Source organism: Calonectris borealis, chromosome 10, assembly GCF_964195595.1.
Source record: "Calonectris borealis chromosome 10, bCalBor7.hap1.2, whole genome shotgun sequence".
NCBI lineage: Eukaryota > Metazoa > Chordata > Aves > Procellariiformes > Procellariidae > Calonectris > Calonectris borealis.
Window position 1 is genome coordinate 23,583,804 of NC_134321.1, and position 19,455 is coordinate 23,603,258.

General features: G+C 40.7%; 1 protein-coding gene across 1 annotated transcript in view; it reads left to right on the forward strand.

The window, feature by feature from the left end:
- FBLN2 (fibulin 2) overlaps positions 1-18,780 on the forward strand; it is a 107,592-nt gene extending 88,812 nt beyond the window's left edge. The window contains exons 9-17 of the mRNA XM_075159433.1: positions 3,544-3,678; positions 5,785-5,922; positions 6,246-6,389; positions 10,011-10,139; positions 10,656-10,781; positions 11,417-11,533; positions 12,354-12,482; positions 16,658-16,781; positions 17,842-18,780. Of these exons, the coding sequence (XP_075015534.1) occupies positions 3,544-3,678; positions 5,785-5,922; positions 6,246-6,389; positions 10,011-10,139; positions 10,656-10,781; positions 11,417-11,533; positions 12,354-12,482; positions 16,658-16,781; positions 17,842-18,199 (1,400 nt within the window). The 3' untranslated portion in view covers positions 18,200-18,780. The remainder of the gene's footprint in view (positions 1-3,543; positions 3,679-5,784; positions 5,923-6,245; positions 6,390-10,010; positions 10,140-10,655; positions 10,782-11,416; positions 11,534-12,353; positions 12,483-16,657; positions 16,782-17,841) is intronic.
- Positions 18,781-19,455: the final 675 nt, after the last annotated feature.

The window sequence follows — 19,455 nt, forward strand, 5'->3', positions numbered from 1 at the left end:
AGAGCCAGGTTGGATGTTTTTAATGTGGATTGCTTTTCCTGGTGACTTTCAGGCAAAGTCATTACCACCACCCACACGCGCACTGACAGGACACTTCTTTGCTACTTTCTTTGCTACTCCCATCTAAACTTTCCCTCTTGCCAGAGTGAGCAGTAAGTGGTCATTTTATTGCTGAACCATAGGGACAAGATGGGTGGTTGCAAAATAACAACGAGTCTAAATAAAACAGATGTATTCCATAAAACAAATTGAGCTGAAGTAATTTGAAGAGAAAAAAAGTCATGAGAAACTGCAGATGCAGGACAAAGACGTCTGCATTTCACATTTTTATAAAAAGTGCAAAAAAATTAATTTTTAATGTCAAAGTATGTATTGAAAAAATAGCACTAGGTAAATGTTGATATTCCTTTGCAAAAATGTCAGCTTCTTAGATGCAACAGATATGCTCAGGGATCATGTATGTGTTGCTGTTTTCAACAATTCTAGGGAAAAAATGAGACATTACATGATTACATTTCATTCTGGTTTTTACTGACATAAAGTGAGGAATGTTATTGCCACACACATAGACCTACTAGATTTCTCAAAAATTAACTGTGTCTTGTTTTTAATATATTACGGAATTATTTTTCCTCTTATTTCTGGTTTTTTATAAGTATAATCTTGCCCTACCTCAAAGGATGAAGACTACAGCCGGTCCAGTGTCGGGAATTAACTTTGTTTCAAACTGGAAACATAACACGTATTTTTCCTAGTGCTCTGTCAAGCATCCTACTGACTTGTTGAGTTGGTTTCCAGTACTGAAGAGAGGGCCCTCTTGATTTGATGGATAATCAACAGGGAGGAAAAAAAGAGAGAGAGAGATTGTCCTAGTTTATAAAAATGTATTCAGTACTCGCTCCCCTCTACCTTGTGCCATAGTGGTAAAGCAAATTGATACTACCTACAGCCTGGGCTGAACAGAGCTACCACAGGCGCTTGTGTGCTGCCCCAGCACAAACTGGGACCTATTCCCAAAGATGCCTTTTCCCACCCTCACGCTCGTGCTAAGGGACACTGTTTTGCACTAGGCATTGACAGTGAGAGCAACAACATGGACAGATGGGCACTCATGAGAAAGATGCTGCAGGTCTTCTGAGATCTCATTTTGTGGCATGCCCATTTAGGGATTTGTTTAGAAAAATGAACAAAAAATGGCGTTGTTAAATAACAATGAAAAGGGAACGTGGGTGGGCTGGCAACTGGCCTGATACCAGAGATGGAGATTCATGCCCTAACATTGGATAGGACAGAGCAGAGCTTTGCATACTGCATGGCTCATAGTTTAAGTCTTGCATCTCAGCCCAGGTCACAATCATTAGGCTTTAGAGATCGTCAATGTATCACTTGTGCACAAAACTTCCATTGAAAGAAAAAATTCTACATGTAATCTTCCAGTTTCCATAATTTTAATTTCCTCAAATGTGTTCTGGCCAGTTCTACTTACTTTCTCAGGTACTCAGAAATTTGAAAATTGAATCAAAAAATATAGACAAAACATGAAATTATATTAGATCGTTTTTTCTCTGTGAAATCTTAACCTTCTTTTTACCTGTTTACACCTGCTAATCAGGTGGAATACTTCCTACCTTATTTGGGTAGTATTTCAGACAATGTGGCTCTTTTGACATTGTGCTGACTTAAGTTCATATGGTGCAGTGTAGTGCTGACAGTTTGTTTATATGAGAAGGCTTTTTGTGGTTTGCAAGAAAAGATAATCTCAGATCTGTTGTATAGCCAGTAGAAAGTCTTGCGCTGCTTTGGATGCTGTTAAGTGGCTATCCATAGCCATTTTTCTCTAAAATTAAAAAAAAAAAAAAATCTCAAATTTATTTAAGAACTAAGTCTAGTTAGGTGGGAGAGCTCTACGACAGCAGCTAATATTCTTCTCCCAGCATGTGAGGGTTTTTTTTCCAGTTTTGTGTGTGGTTTTATTTTTTTCCCAAGACCACTTATGAGAATATTGCTACTTACTCTTCATTCTAATGTGTAGAAATTGGGAAACTGCACAAGCATTAGGAGGACATAACCCTGTAAAAACTTTGAGGTAGGCAAGTACCTGCCACTCAGTGGAAGCGCAGAAACATTGAGTGAGACAGGCAGAAAGACATCCAGCTGACGGTAGTGACCTGGCTTTGGAAAGCAAGTACACAGCATGTGAAGAATAGCAATGGCAAACAAAAAGAACATACAAAAAAATGAGAAGTGAAATGGCACCAAGCTAACCTACTGGTCTTGCAAAACTCAGTGCACATCACCAGTTAGCTGACTTCAGCAGGAATGGAAGTTTCTTGGTGCTCCTCTTCATCTATTTGGTAGAAAACAAGCTGACATTTTCTAAGACAAAAAACTTTCAAAATGGCTTTTCCTGTTTTCATGCTCCACAAGGGGAAGTAATATATCTGATGTTGTACTTATCCGGGAATCAGGTTCTACAGCCAAAATGAAAATCTGATTTAAACAATAATTGCTTTATTGTATAGTATGAAAACAGCTTCATGTGCAGAGAAACTGGATGATTGGTAATAGTTATGGTCACATTTGGCTTTTGTTAGTTCTAGAAATACTTCTTAGCTTTATATAGAACTGTGAACGAGTAAGATTTTGTGGAGAATGGCAAGAAAGTTTCTCTTCCCAGTCTCTACCCTTTTTTGTTGCTTCTAAGTATTTGCTCATCATGCTATTCCTAGCTTTCATTATTAAAATAAGCAAAACCTGAATTTGGGATTATTTCATCCAAGCCTATCAAAATTTATCATTTTAAAGGTGTGGCATATTTATTTCCAAATTATCCTACATTCTGCAATCTTGTATTTAGGTGATTTTTTTAAAAGAACTTTTCTACTACTCTATCTGTGGAAATTAGATCTCTTTAAAGATTTAAATACAAATTTACAAACTTGATTGAGCCTTCAGGATTCCTCTCTCCATATTTTCTTGTGTATCCAGTTCTAATGACACATTCCTTAGGAAATAAGTGCGTTACGTGACTCCACCTTCAGCGAGGCAGGCACTGTCAGTACCTCTCTCTCGCAGCAGTTCCACACCAGCAGCTCCTGTCTATCTGGCATGAAGCAGCAGGACTGATATATAGCCTGAGCTATGCAAACCTGGTAATGAGCAATAAGCATTAATCGCACTCTCATTCAGTTGTCCAGGAGGTTTCTATCCAGTAAACCTGAAGCTGGTTATCCATCCTCTGCCCACCCTGCGTTCAATCAGTTCTGTCCATCCCTTGTCCTCAATGCCTGCACCATCCACCGCACATTTGGGAAGAGGGGAGGAGAAGGAAATCTCCCTGTGATTTGTGTCTCTTGAGTTACTCTGTGTTAACAAAAGATCCTGGATTAAAACATCTTTTATCAGAACACTGTAGCAAAGTGTATATTGACTGTCTTTTGAAGAAACGGTTTCACTTGAGCTTTTGACACCTTGCAAAAGAGCAGGAAGAAGCAGATGTCTTGATAAATATGAGGCACTGAATTGTTTAATTATTTCTTATAGACATTAATGAATGCGTAACAGATACGCACACCTGCCAGCGGAGAGAGCACTGCGTCAACACGATGGGATCATTCAAATGTCTCCAGGAATTGAGCTGTCAGCCAGGTTACGAACTTAAGGATGGAGAATGTGTTGGTAAGACAAGTGGTTTTCAGCTGATGCAATTGTTACCAGAAGGGAAAGGAAAAGGATTGCAAAGCATTTTATTGTTGCTGGTCTGTGATATCAGGGTTGTAACTAAAAAAGGCTGATCATCGTGGAAATGTTTGGCTTCTAGGCCCCTTCTGTACATTCACTTATTTGAAATAGTTTCCAGCGAGAACTATAAATTATTTGGAAAATGGACGAAACCTTATGAATTAGGGTTTACCCTGTTTTTAAAGTGTTAGAGAGAGATGATGGAGTGATTCCTATTACGCTCCTCTGCCTAGCTCTGCTTTTTTCTGAAGGGGCTGATACTGTTTACTGTTGAACAATGAATCACAGCCTGAATGGATCATGGGACTGACTCCGTCCGTTCCTTCCTGTGCTTAGGAGGTCTGTCTGCATTTATTTACATTTGGAATGGTCATGGGGTTAAGAAGTTATTCTTCATCTCCCCCTTCTTGGTCTATATACAGGTCTAATGGAGAAGCTAACCTCAGTAGTCATAGGATAGCAGAAGTTGCTCTGCAGCACAGGAGTATTCCAGAGACACATGTGCCCTGCCTTCCAAGGCAGAAGTCAGTGTTATTTACTCCTGATTTTTTTACACAAAGAGTTTCCTGACAGCTGGAGTAAGAGATGCCTAAGGAAAGAACTTAGCTCTTGACATATAACATAAGGTTATAAAATAGAAAAGATCAGAAATCTCGCTTTATATACAGCTGTCATAAGTAAACCTTGGTTTACTTGAAGAGGCTGTTTGTGAATGTCTTGTTCTGTTATCTGATTCTATAGCATTTCTAACATTTATTGCTATTCTAAATTGCTTTCTAGTCTTAAAGTTAGATTATAACAGCTTATAAAATTTACAAATTGTTTTAAAATAGCCTTTAAATTAATGACTTATAAGAAAGACTGAAATTTCAGAACTACTCTGTGTAAAATTGCCTACAGATAATTATTGAATTTGCAGAGGCTTATGAAATACTCAATTCCACATTTTTCTTTGTCTCAGTCTATAAATATGGTAGGAAGACTTATTAATATAGTACCTTCTGAGAGACTGGTGTTGTTCCCTCATGACCTTAACATTTAACTGAGGAGTTAGAATAGAAAGAGAAGTGCCAGCAGTTCTCCCTTTGTCTGCCTGGAGGATTGGGGACTGCTCAATTGTGGAGTTTCCTCCGTTTGTCTTCATCTTCTAGGACATAGGGAGTGTTCTCAGAAACCAGTGTATGTTAAAGCAGCATTTGAAAATATTCACAGGAACTGAATTTCGAACATATTTACAGCTGAAGCCTGTTCCTAGGTGGGGTTTCTTCAACTGGAAGCAATGCCACTATACCAGCTGATCCTTGCAGTTACTCAACACAGAGCAGTTGGGTGTAAATTTATAAGTTTGAAACTTGCAGGAAGTGTTTTCAATGTGCCTAGAAAGCAATCATTAATAATTTCATATACGTAATAAAAAATGAGAAAGCTGTGTTGAGCTCTGGCTGCAGAGTAAGGAAAAAAAAAGAGCAAAATTTGTTACTAATATTCCTACTTCTCATTCAGATTTTTTTCAGAATAAGTGTTTGTTCTGTGTACGTAAGTACATATATGTATACACGCATGCCTGTGTACACAGTGAAGTCCCAGCCCTGTTCAAATGAAGTGCCCTATTAGTATCAAATTCAGTGGAGGTAGGTTTCTACCTAGAATTCCTGAAGTCTATAAGGAATAAGAGACCATTTTGCTTTTGAAAGAGTGTGGTACACATTTTATTAGGTGTACCTTACTCCTAGTTTTAATTTGGGTCTTTAGGATTTTAAAAACTGCAGACGTTTCAGTATCTGTGGTTTACAAGAGATGCTGTGAACAAAGCAGAGGGACCTGAATCAAATTTGCTGTGAGAGCTGACAAATCCTGAAGCCTATGCTGAAGTGGATGTCCAAGAGCAAACAGACCTAAACCTCTGATTTCCCATAGGCAATGTTGGGTGGCTGGTTTAAATAATGCTTCCTAACTTCCTTTCTGAGAAGTTAACTAGTCATGAAGACCACTGAAAATTACAGCTTACCTCGTCACAATTTGGTGTTTTGATCTGATTAACAGATATTGATGAATGCGAGAGAGGAACTCATAGTTGTAAAGTAAACTTCGTTTGTCAGAACACAGAAGGATCATTCTACTGTGAGTCAAAGCAACGCTGCATGGATGGATTTTTACAAGACCCTGAGGGAAACTGTGTTGGTAAGTGTGACCAGCAATATGTTTGTAATATGTGCAGCAGCGCTGGCCAACTCCTGTTCCTTTTAGCCTGTCCAAGGGGTGTATATTGACCACATACAGTTTTCTTCAAATCCTGCTGTGAATTTAATTTAAATATTGCTGTCCTTTTAAAGGTATGCATACTTGCATATTGAATTTGAAAGTGTTACCGCAGCAGACCTTCATCAGCCTTATCTTTGTAGCACAATAAATTGAAATGAAGGAAAAGAAGTGACAGCTGGAAGAAAGCAGACCAGAAGGGTTAAATAGCTTCTCTCACTATTCTAATTCATTTTCTTCACCAGATATTAATGAATGCACATCTCTCCCTGAGCCATGTAAACCAGGATTCAACTGCATCAATACCGTTGGGTCTTACACCTGCCAAAGGAACATGCTGACGTGCAGCAGAGGCTACCACTCCAATGAGGAGGGAACCCGATGCATCGGTAAGGTCAGACTCCAGTGTCTGGTCAGGCGCCCTCTCAGAGGAAAAGTACATTTCAGTTCTAAAAAGAGGTTTTGAGTTACCTCCAGATTCCTAAATGTATTTGAGGAATGGGGATTTGCTGTATGCATTTGCTGTCCAAGCAGCTCGGTGATTTGTTTGCACTACAGGATGCTGCACTGATGTCTGACTGCTGCATGGAGTTCTTTTTGGTACGCTGGGTGACATTGTTTTTGACTGCATATGGCTTCTGTTCTGGAGTGAATGTGGTTTAGTTACTTTTTAAACTCAGGCTGTCAGTCAAAACCATGATCCTTCACTACTTTTTACAGTATCTCACTGTAAGTGATGTGATCTGAAGCCATGGAATGCAGCAAAAGAGAAACACTGAGTTTGTGGACTCACAAGAGTGGTACTAAGTGGATGTTCTTTGTAGCGCTATGAATGGTGTTCCCCATTTACATCCAGTTGTGTGCGTGCTTAGGATAAATTTTTACTTTCTTTGTGAAAAGAATGTTGAAATATTCATATAGGCTGGCATGCAGCTTGATACTGATTTGTATTTGTTCCAATGTGTTTATGGAGTTACTGACTCAGAATAACAGATTTCATCTCTTCTTAGCATTTGTTCTGTACGTGAGCACACTAGGCACAAAGGAATTGAAAGCTTGGTCCTTGGTGCCCAAGGCGAGGCTGGCTGTCTATTCTTTAATTCCCTACGTTCTGTGTTACACAAAGTAGGAAATCATAATACGACAGCAGGGGAAGAAAAAAAAAAAGTAGTGACAAATCAGCATTTTGGTTAGTGATGATATCGTAATGATTTCTACTTACTTTCCCTTTGAATAAAAGGAAGGATGAAAAATAAACAAATTATGCTTTGTGATGCTACAGGTGGGTGGAAGCCATGTTGGCAGCTATTAATTTGGTCATGACTAGCAACTTGTAGTGAAAAATAGTGGTATAGATAGACTCCATTTCTGCATAAATTTCTGGATTCTTCTTTTTGCTCTTCATCACGCTCTATCTCCCTTCATGATTTTACCCTCAGACCATACTACCCAAACCATGCTTGGCCAGTGAGAAAGTGGGGAAGATTTGGAAGTAGCAGAAGATGGGGACAGTTTATGTGTGTAACTGAGAAAATTGAGAAAGCTTCCTAATACAGCTCTAGGGGGTTGTATTTCGTAAATTCGGGCAGTGTAGTGCAGTCTCATTTGCTATCCTATTATAGAGCAGCCTGAAATATTTCAATTGTTACAAAAGGGAGGTCTAAAGGTCCTGTCTCTCTCAGTTGCCGTTCTTCAGTTCTTCAGCCGGTTTCCGTCAGTCCTGTTTCAGCAAAGTCAACTGGGCTAGGTACATTTGCACCACCTGAAGTGTGGTGACCCTGAAATTGTTTTTAGGGTTACCACCATGCCAATGTCTCCATGAATGGCATTTTTTTCGCAAGTCAGCAGTCATCACTGAGCAGCTCAGAGGTCCTTTGTTTTCAAGCCCTGCTAATGGCTAGGGCAAATTATGTTCCTAAATTTCAAACTGGTGATTTATAGGAAGAATCCAGCTTTTTTTCCCTAAGAGAGAGTGACTGTGTGACTGTGTGTAAATATGTGACAGAGGAGGGAATTGCCATTATTCATACAGCATTTATATCTTTAAAGCATGATGAGATAACACAATGCATTGTAATTACTGATGATACTTTGTCTCTACTTTACGTGATTGACAATGCTTTTAAAGAGCAGGTATAAGGAAGCTTCTCTAGTTTGATTTTGGGAAAACAAATGTTTGATGTTAATTGGATTTCTCTGTCTTTGCTGTGTGCACTCTATCTCTGCAGTCTGTATCTTTTGGTATTTTTTTGGTATGGCTTTCTTTAAGTAGGCAGAGAGCATGGAGAAGAAAAAAGAAAAGCATATGGTCCTAATTTCCCCTCTCTGTGTTAAAGACTAGTTTCTTTAAGGCATTACAATAGCTAATTAGATTCCTGATTCAGATTTATTCACAGTAGTAAATACATCATCTGCACATGTTTCTCCAGCAGAACTACACTTGTATGGTCATCTTCTCTGTTTAGAGGCTTCATCTCTCTTTAAAATGTTCACATTTTCTGATTTAGTAAATAGGTTGTTAAAAACTACCTCCTACATTTAACTCAAAACTGCTGCAACTATTGTGAAATATAGCGCGCTTCTGATGCTATAATGCCCTAGAACTAATTAAAGTCTGAATGCAATGGAATATGTAATTTTGGACAAACTAATGAAATGGTTGCACACATGAATTCATTACAAATAAAACTGCTACTTTACAAATTTGTACCTGCATTAGGAACTTCCTTGTTTTGATGCTACCTCTGATCTTAAAAGAAAATGAGGAGGCAGTTTTTCAGCAGAAATCTATGAGCCTGTCAGGAATTCCTTGCTTGGTGAGTGGCATTCCCTGCCATCCCTAACCCCGGTGCCAGCAGGGGCTGTGTAGGTGGGAATCTGTGCTGAAATATTGAACAAAGTATTTGTTAGCACATCCCAGCAGGGTTGATATAATCTCCACTTTTCCAAGTTTCTGTGGTAAGTAACTTGCTCTCACTTCCCTATCATTTCCTCAGCAAGTGACTGCTTTCCGGAGCACTCTCCAAGGCTGTTATTTGATGGAGAACTGCCCAGGAACCCTTTGAAATGAAATAGTGCTCAAATATATGACTTCAAATAGGGCATTATGGAGAACCTCCAGCCTTGGACTACCACCCTAATTAATATTACATGAACAGGGACTTGGGTTGTAAAAGTAGTTGAAGACGTGAATAATAGGAAGGAAGCAGGATCTGATGGCTTAGGAAATGGCAGAACTCAGAATACTTGAAGAAATACAAGTTTCTGATGGTTAATCAGACTTTTTGATGCTTCTTGTCACAGATGGTAACAGGGATTTGTTAGATACTGATGAGCTATTTAGTCATGTTGCAAGTCTTGTAAATCAGCGTGTATTGAAAACTCTCATCTTCATCTGAGGATTTTTAAAATGAGATTGGAAGTGATGCATGTGAGTGGAGAAGCAACTAATTTGTTGGTATTAGATTTTGGATGAGAGGCCATGAGGAATATCAAAATGTGAGTTGATTGAGAAAAGAAAAAAGATGAACAGTGGGAAAGAGCAAAAGGTAGACAGCAGAAGCAAGATTGAAAGGGCAACTGGAGATGAAAATAGCAATTGCTTTAATTGAAGGGATGAGCAGAATTTCTGGCTAGTTCTTGTTTTGCTTTAAATGGCTTGCCGTGACTCACGTAATGGCAGAACATCAGAATAGGGTGTTTAAATGTCATGGTTTGATCAGAACCAAAATGTGTTTACATTGAAATGCAGAATATGCTGGGAAAGCTCCATTGCAGTTACAGTTACCATTTTCACTTTTAAGATAATGTATTGCTTTTCAAAAGTTTGACTTGGAGATATGTAAAGCTGACTCTGAGAAGAGCACAGTGGAAAAAGCTGATATTCTTTGATCTGTGTAGGGGACAACTCTAACAGTTTCTATTCCTGTTATTTAATATTTTTTTTCTCTTTGTAAACATTGATTTTCAGCAAACTATATTTAAACTAATTGCTTTCTCTGGTTCTGCAGATGTGGATGAATGTCAAACTGGTGTACACCGTTGTGGTGAAGGGCAGATTTGTCATAATCTTCCTGGGGCTTATCGCTGTGACTGCAAGATGGGATATCAGTACGATGCATTCAGCAGAAGCTGCATTGGTATGTAAGGCACAAGATGAGACGAAACGACTGATTGATTGAGCCTTGGACTTCAAGGCAGTATTTAGCACCATTGTCGTGAGCAGTTATTAGTTCTGCAATGCAGTGCCTCAAAAGATAATGGAATCACCTCCAAAGCAGCCGTCGTTCAGTGCGACTGGCCATTTAGAGCTCTGCCACTCCGTGCTGTGATTTCGGACAGGTGCCCTTGGTTTGGCTTAGCTGCAGGTTATCCATTAAAGTCATCTGCAAAGTACTTCCCTGCGGGTAACACTTCTGCTGCTGTAGAAGTTTATCTTTCTGAAGATTTCACAACTTTCTTCATAAGAGACTGTGATACAGCATTTTGTATTTTATCGCTACTGTACACCAATTAGAGCACAAAGTGAGACAGCGTAAACCTGAGGTTGCAGCATTTCATGCTCTGCAAATCAATCTCTGACACTTTTAAAAATATCCTCCTGCATCTTGTTTGATGCGCTAAGTTGATTGTCTATTTGATTTTTATGCTGGCAGATATAAACGAGTGCTGGAATTACCCTGGACGCCTGTGTCAGCACACGTGTGAGAACACCCCTGGGTCCTACCATTGCACTTGTTCTTCTGGTTTCCGCTTGTCTTATGACGGGAAGCATTGTGAAGGTACCAGACATTTTTTTCATGAAGAAGAAATTGCAGTGTGAGTTAAGGGACTTTAGAGGAGTTGAGGTGAAATAGTAAACCCATGATTTATGTGTGCTCAAATTTGCAGATATTCAATTGAACACTCAAACCGTCAGATGAGAGCTGACAAGCTTCTCCTCTTTCTTCCTTTCCCTCACATACTTTTTCCTCTCCTTCCAGATGAGAGAAAAGGATAACATAACGAAGTTAGAATAGGAGACTTTTCATTCAAATTTTAATGAAGATGAAACTTGATAGTGACAAAACTTTAAAAAATCATGGAGAACTTAAAAAATTCCCATTCCATTCAAAATCAGTCTTTTCAAGGCAATGATTACATATTTTAATCAACTGTAACATATAAGGTCTTAAACACGTTTGCATGTGTATGTGTTTTCATTGGCATATATAGAAATGAAATTCAGGTGCAACAGACATCCTCAAGCTTCTTGGCGTTCTGCCTAGGGAGCAGAAACATCTTCTTGGGACAAATCAGTCCATCCTTATTCACTCTGGCCAGAAGGATCTGGTTGCTGTTCTCAGAGGCAAGAAATGGTGGAAGATACTGTTCTGAACCATTGTGGCAATGTCTGTGGGTTTGTTTTTGGATACAGATGTGAATGAATGCGATACTAGTCCCTGCAGCCAGGAGTGTGCCAATGTTTATGGTTCCTATCAGTGTTACTGCAGGCAAGGTTTCCAGCTAGCAGAAGATGGGCATTCTTGTAAAGGTAAGGCTGCTGCTTTGTCGGGTCAAGTTAAATACGTGTATACTCTTTAACAGTCAGGGCTGTCTAACTCTCAGCAGCACCTAATGCTGCAGGTGATGCCTAAGGATGGTTGTGAGTTACACCCTGCTGCAGAAGCTGCAAAAGGTAATTCCAGCTATTGGAAAATGCAGTTCAGTTCCGTGCCTCCTACCTGGGACTGGAATACACTTGTGTGACCGTAGAACCGGTGAGATTATTGTTTCATGGGGCTAGAGCTTATGATTGAAAAAATTAGAAGGGAAGATATGTCTACCTATATTGCATCAAGTAAAGCCTCCGCTCAGCAACAGTTGAGTGAAGACTTGCTCTTACTTCTGCTCGTGGTGGGTGAATGAGGAGCAGAGTGATCAGAATGGAGAATGGAAGGGTTTTACCTGTTTTCTTGAAGTTACCAATACTGACACATTGGAGAGTCTCTATTTAAGAAATGGTGAAGAAACCCACATTCTTCCTAGCACAAGGAAGCCCCCAAAGCAAAACTCAAAGAATTACAGAGGTACCAGAGAGAGTTTTTCAAACTCAGATGTGCCCTAGACTTCTTGTTCTTTTCTGTGAGTCCATACTACTTGCAATCAGTATTTTTGGGAGCAGTCTTGTGTTCAGCATTTCAGAAAGCACCATCAACAGTCCTAGAGCAATGTCAAACTTTCATGGTTGCATTCTTGTTTAAGAATATATTATAAATGTGTCAGATAAGAATTTTCTTGTGTTCTACAGCCTCCCTTTTCAGATTTCTGTTTTTCTTTTTTTCATATGTTTGTAATTGTGGTTTTTTTCCCAGATATCGATGAGTGCACCCAGAGTGCAGGCATTCTTTGTACTTTCCGCTGCGTGAATGTTCCTGGGAGTTATCAGTGTGCTTGTCCTGAGCAGGGATATACCATGGCAGCAAATGGAAGAACCTGTCGAGGTAATGAGGAGTTTAGGAACTGAAAGGATTATATCATGAAGCTTTAATCCTTGGAATGATCTAAGCCATTATGGTTATTTAATCAAGTCTCCTTGTTTTATATTAGTCACTGTTAAAAAGCCAGTATTTGACAAAGTTGCCAAATATTGTTATCTGCAATGTCAGCTTTTTTCTGTGTTAGAAAAAAGTACTCTGGCAACTCAGCTGTCAATGTGAGCTAATTGCTTAAATGAATTCCTAAGGGAGCCCAGTTCGTCATTCAAATGGGGGCACTTGATTACTTGCAGGAGCTGTATGTGCACCTTGGCACAGCAGTAAGTGATCTATTTTTTGAGAGGTGCCAGATGTAGAAATCCGTGGCTTCATTACGAGTTGCAGTTTCCTGCCCCAGAGAACTGGGAGAGTGAATGTAGGAGCTGTAATGGGGGCTTGGACAGCCAGAAGCCTGCCACCTAAGCGTAATTATGTTGGCGTTAGTAAATGTTAGTGTAAATGACATGCATCCTCCCCACAAACACCCCTTTTCTCCAGAATCATAGAAATGTTTTCTGGGCGTCTGGTGGTTTTCATCTGGTGCGCAGCTGTCTGGTTTTGAAGTAAAAATCCCCCATTTCCAAAGGATGCACTGACTGTGTAATGATGATTGAAGATCTGATTACCTTTACGTACTCTACATGCATTCCTGCAGTCGGTTACACTACCTACCAGGCATTTCCTGCTCTTAGTTTTTCAGGAACCCTTCACATAACTTTTGGTTACGTATCTCCTATGCTTAAATTCTCTTCTCAGTGGTAACGGCAGTGAATTACCTTGTGTAAATCATGAACGGCATGAGCATACTTGATCCTGACTTTGGAGCAGAGAAACAGACTAAATGACGCCTAAAATAGTTTTAAAAGATTTTAAAAGATTTTTTTTAAATGTGGTTTTAAGTATGAATGCAGTTATATCCACGTGCATTTAAATTCTTACCTAAAAGTCACCTTTAGAAAACTGCAGCTATAACTCTCCTCAGGCTTTGTTTGTTGGTTTTTTTTCCCTGCTAACTTTGAGTGCTGGCACGTTAGTTGCCACCTCTGCCAGCAGTGAGATTTGAACCGAGGACGTCTTCCAGAGTTAACAGTGTGAGTCACTGCGTTAATCGGCCAGCACAGCTCTCCCGAGCCGGAGGCACCCAGCGTGCTCCAGGCGCTGAAGGTGGAGGAGAAAGGTTTGCCACTCGGACCTGTGGATCGCACTTGCATTGTTTGTGTGGTGTGAAACCCTCCCTGCACGCTCCTCCTGTGTGGAGAGGGTTCCTATTGTATAGACCAGCCCTGCTAAGCGAGCTGTACAGTAACACTTGGAAAAACCTCCCAAAGTACTTATGCCACCGGGTGCCTGCACCCTCCTTAGAGGCTGAAGTTGGTCTACTTGCACAACTTACCGCCTGCGCGGCAGCTCTGTGCGTGGCGGGGTGAGCTGGCATTTAGTCAGGCGCTGGAAGTAACCCCTGAGTACATGCCCTTTTCTTGAGCTCTGCAAGTGTGTAGGTACAAGTTTGGGCAGGCTTATATATTGAGGTCTCTCTGAAAACATGGTGAGAGAAACAGTCTGAATTGACGCCAGCTGGACTAAACTCAAGATTATATTGGTTTCCACCAGCTGAAGATCTGGCCCTAGTTGCTCATCATCTGAACAGTTCTTAAGAGTTACTAGCGGTATATTCTGTGTACCCTTTTTTTTAAACAGATGAGTTGTATCTCATGTAATAGCATCTCAACATATGGATCTTTTTGGAGAAACTGCCTATGGTATTTTGCAGCGCAGCCAAACTGGTGAAGTGAGTGCTTTCATGACAATGATTGCAATATGGAAGAAATTTTCTTTTCACCTAGGGGCACTTCTGAGAATCAGCAAGGGATTTCATTTACTTTGATTCTCTCCTACTTCCTATTGTATACTTTTCTTGCGGGACTTTTAAACCAGTCAGTTCAGTGTATGAGATCAGTTCTCATCCCAGGGGAATGGAGGTTATAGTTTTCCTCTAAGAGTCTCTCTCCTCTGTGACAATTGGCAGAACTGCAGAGCCCTACACAGCCCACGTGGTTTGTCTGTTAGCATTTATTTCATTTTAAAGCCTCCGTGCCTTGTCTAGACATTTGGGAGTACACAATGTGACTGTGAGATCTATGCCAATATTTTCTGCTCAAGCTGGATCCTTGTAATTGCATCTGGTTTTCAGCATTTTAAGGTCCATGGCTTGGGCTTGTGCATATGTATTATTTAGGTAACCACGTTTATGCTCTAGGCTATAAAGTGTCTCTGAGCTTTAAATGTTCTTTTTTGTTTTCTGCAACATTACTTCTCATTACAGGGAGATATTTATATTTAACGTAAATTTTCAGAAATGTGTGTCTTGTTCTGAAGTGTTGTTCTTAAGTTCCCGTATTCCATAATAGTCAGTCTGGTGAAGCTTACACCTCCCGGATCATGCAGCTGTACAGCCGTGGATACTTTGCTTTGTATTTGCCCCCTGCTTTAATCCAGACAAACTTTCATGCATAGATAAATTCTTCTCCTGGCATAGCCCAGCTTCCTCATTTCTCAAAAAGTCCATGAGAAGGCCCTGTTGCCTTTCAACATGGGTTGGTTATATTCTGGTGGGATTTGTTTATTCCTGAGGGATAGCTTTTGTCCCAGCAGGCTGTGAATGGCTAATGTGTAGGCAGACATAGGCGTCCCTCCATCCATTATGTGTGTTTGCCCTGGGGAGGGGAAGGCCTCTCTGCAGACTGGGTAATGGGGGGATGTTTGTTGCTTGGGATATGTGGACATTTTACAGCCTTGCCCCTGAAGAAGGAGCCATTGCGATCACACACGTGCTGTGCAGGGTATGAGGGATTTATGGCATGGCCACCTTTCATCGAGGACTGTCCCTTGTACTCCAGTGCTCGCACAGTGTCTGCACCACGCACAAGTCCGTGCAGTGCTCTGCTGTCTGGAACCGGTGAGATGCTTCTCCCAGCGATTGAGCTTATCACACGTGCACTGTGCTCACGTGCTGAACAGCTTGTTTAGAAACACCACGCATGACATAAGCTAGCTCTAAGCATGAAACTGTGGTTCAGGGAGTATCAGTGACCTGTGAAGCTGTGAAAATTGGCCCGTCACTTTCAGGAAACTATTTAAAAATTGTCTTCAATCATAACAGCTGTGGAAAGCTTACAGCGGCTGCGGGGATGGACACATTGGCTGGTCAGAGAAGTTTAGGGTTCCACTGCCTTAGACTACGTCTATCTGGTTATTTTATTCTGTTTCCTTTGAGTCTATTTTATAATATTACTTACAACACATCTCTGACACCTCAGGAGCAAGGGAGAATATGACAACACAGGCGAGTCTGTCTAGATGTTCATGTTTGTTTTGAACCTTGAATGTTTTGTTTCATTGAGTGGAAAGTGGCAAGACAGGAGAATCTTAGGTTTTGACAACTTTTTTCCTTCTTGTGTTTATCCTCCACTGGAAGTTAAGCCCTGTGTTGCATCAGACGTGTTTGGAATGAGAATAGCTAGGTTCACCGGAGTGTGCCAACGTTTGCAAAGTACAGAAAGAAACAAACTTCCCCTGTCTAGGCCAGCCCTGGCCATGCGCTGGGTGGCTGCAACTGGCCACAGTCTCTGCCAAGCAGGGGAAGCACTATCAAACAGCATGAAAAGGATCATAAGCTGCTTGTAGGGAGGAGAGGGCTCCCTTGTTTATGGCACACACTGCTGAGGGGTGCTGTCATCTCTTATTAACTGATAATGTCAAGGAAGGAAATTTTTTTCCGCAGAAGACATGAATTCTAGCAGAATTGGAATCAACATGATTTACCCTGTCACTCCAAATGCCAGCAAGTGTCTGTGCACAGAGACGAACCTGACACACCTCACCTCAATCGGCATTTCACACCCGAGGTGTTGCCTCCGGGGTTCTCACAGTCCTGCTCTGCAGGCAGCAGGCACAGGTACCGAAGAGGTAGCACACAGCAGTGAGCGGTGAAGACAAGAGCCCTCGGCTTGCAGAGCCAAACCCACCGACTCCTCTTGCTTCTCATGCACACAGAGTCTCGTAAGGATATTACAGCCCATAAATTGCGATTACTTCTTATTTTTGAACTTAGCATGTCTTTTTCCTTGTGTTTCTTCTTGTAGATATCGATGAATGTGCAATAGGAACCCATAACTGTTCAGCTGCAGAGACTTGCTATAACATCCAGGGCAGCTTCCGCTGCCTGTCCTTCGACTGCCCTTCCAACTACAGAAAAGTATCTGACATGTGAGTATCGCCGTCGCAACGAAGCGAGCAGCCCAGTCCAGTGGCTGTGGATGTTACGTAGGGCTTTAGTTTGGGGGCGGGTGTAAGTGCTCAGAGCTCTGAGAAGATGCTTCGGTACCTGGAGCACGTAGACTTTCCCCATATAGACTTTCTGTCTGGTTTTGCCTCTTCCTTCTTCCAAGCCCTAGAGCACTTTCCAAGCCCTAGCCCCATTTGCCCTCCAACTGCTGCTGTAACAGCAGCCATCGGAGCCTGCAGCTCTACTTGCTGCAGCTCCAAAAGGGCTCTGTTTATAATTAAGTTTTTAAAAAAAATAAGATCCTCTATGCTGCTTATATCATTGCAGTAGCTGCCAGGCTGCTCAGTGCACCATTTTTACAGTGGTTTTGGGGCTCCCTGTTTAATATTCAGATTGCAGTTCCTCAGAGAGTGTTGAAACGTTGAAGGGGAGCAGGGTGATGAGCTCGCCAGGCTACAGGGTTGTGGGAATGGCACACCCCCACAGCTCCCAGCTCCTCAGCAGCTGAGGCTCGGGAGCCCCAAAATCTCCCCACCCATTTCCTGCCTCAATGGCTGCCAGTGCTTTGGGAAGCCATATTTAGTTGCTCATGACTTAAAACATACTTTTCCTGCCTCCTAGAATTGAGCAGCTTTGCAAGTTGAGGAGCTTGATTCCCATTCCCATGTTTTAGCTACCTTTTTAAGTGTTCTTGTTCTTATTTTCTTGGAGCACTGTCCCAGGCTTGTGCTGTCAGCATTGAATCACAGGCTCCTCTTCCATGCTCTGTGCGGCTTGCAGCGTGACTGGCTCTTTCCTTGTTGTGGAGCTTCCCAACACAGCTCCCCATGTCCATGATCTTTTTCTTACGCTGTTGTACTCTGACAATTATATCATTTACAAATGCTTTATGAGCACTGTAAAAGCAGAACAAGCAGCTGGTAATTACACAGCTGACGTTTGGGACTCCTTTTGTCAAACACTTTTGCAATACTCTGAGATACATGTATTTTTAGCTGCTATTACATGGACACTGAATGTGCTTCATTTCTCATCTCTTAGGAGGTGTGAACGAATCAGTTGTTTTAATTATCTGGACTGCCAAAATACCCCAGTGCGCATTACCTATTACCAGCTGAACTTCCAAACCAATATCGTGGTCCCGGCTCATATTTTCCGTATTGGACCATCGCCTGCCTATGCTGGAGACAACATAATCCTTACTATCAACAAGGGAAATGAAGAAAACTACTTCAGCACTCGAAGGCTGAACTCGTACACGGGCATTGTCTATCTTCAGCGACAAGTGAAAGAGCCTAAAGACTTTTTGTTAGATGTTGAAATGAAACTGTGGCGTCAGGGAACATACACTACTTTTCTTGCCAAAATTTACATTTTCATCACAGCTCATGCGTACTGAAGCATGTATTGACATTGGATTTTATTGGTGCTATGCTCTTTAACTGCTCTACCAAAGCTTAATACTGTTGAACTGGCATTTAATGTATCTAGCCTTTATATTATTTTTCTATCATTGCTTTAAACTTTTTTATTGGTTGTGTAAATTAAGTTAATTTTTATCTTTTTTTGTTTTGTTTTCTTATGCAATTCTTTACGTCATCATTTGACAATGAACAAAGGAAGGGTTAGAAAGACAGTATATACATTGTGTTAAATGCTGGAACCTTTTCTTAGACATTATTTTTAGGTTTAGTCACATCTGCAGGGTATTGCACTAGAGAGGAAAGATGTTCACTTGGGAGTATTGGTTTTTGCCACTAAGGGAAAAACCCTTGAGCAATTTCTCTTTATTACACAAACTTATGGTTTGGCTTAGCCACTGGCTTCACTGAGGTTTCTCTGTCTTGAGATGCTGTGTCGAAGGCCGTATGTGTACACTGATGGTTAGCTCACCTCATATTGCCGGTTTATTTTCCTCCTTCCAATTTTCATAATATGTTGCCTAAAAATATATATAAATAAAAGAAAACTCCACCAGTGAAAAAGCCTATGAATGAGTCTTGCTTTAGTAGGACTACTCATATGCTAAATATTTGCAAGACCAAGGCCTTCAGAGAATGTCATGCTTTAGGGTAAAAGCTCACATTGCCATTTTTAGTAGTTGGCTTTATAGGTGTTGGGATTCCTCTCTATACAGACTCATTCTATTTAGGTAACTGTAAGTGCAGATTAGATGCTTTATCTCTTAAAGGAATGTCCAAGAGGAAATGTGGAAATAATGAAATAATCAATTACTGCTTCTTATTTTAAAGCTTGGTGTGCCACTGAGGAATCACGTGCAATTTTAAATAAACAAAAAGGGGAGTTGCTTCTCTTCTTCAGGAAAATTACTTCAGTTTTGTTACTAAATGACGCAGAGGAAACTTCTAGTTAAATTGGCGGTTTGTATTATGCCATTTAGAAAATAGCACAACCAAAGTTTTGAGCTAGATTTCCTCCTGTTCTACAGGAAACTGGATGAGGTCCAAAGTTGAAGGCCAGATGTGGCAAAGCGCAGTATAATCGAAGTATTTGTTAGAACTTAGAAAAGAATATCAGAACTTCTTTATGGCTGTTTTCTTTTTTTTTTTCCTCCTAAAAAAGCAAAAAAGCTCCAGTGTTGAAATTTTCTGAGCTTCCTTTGTTTCAGCTATAATTATTCTGCAAAATGTTTTA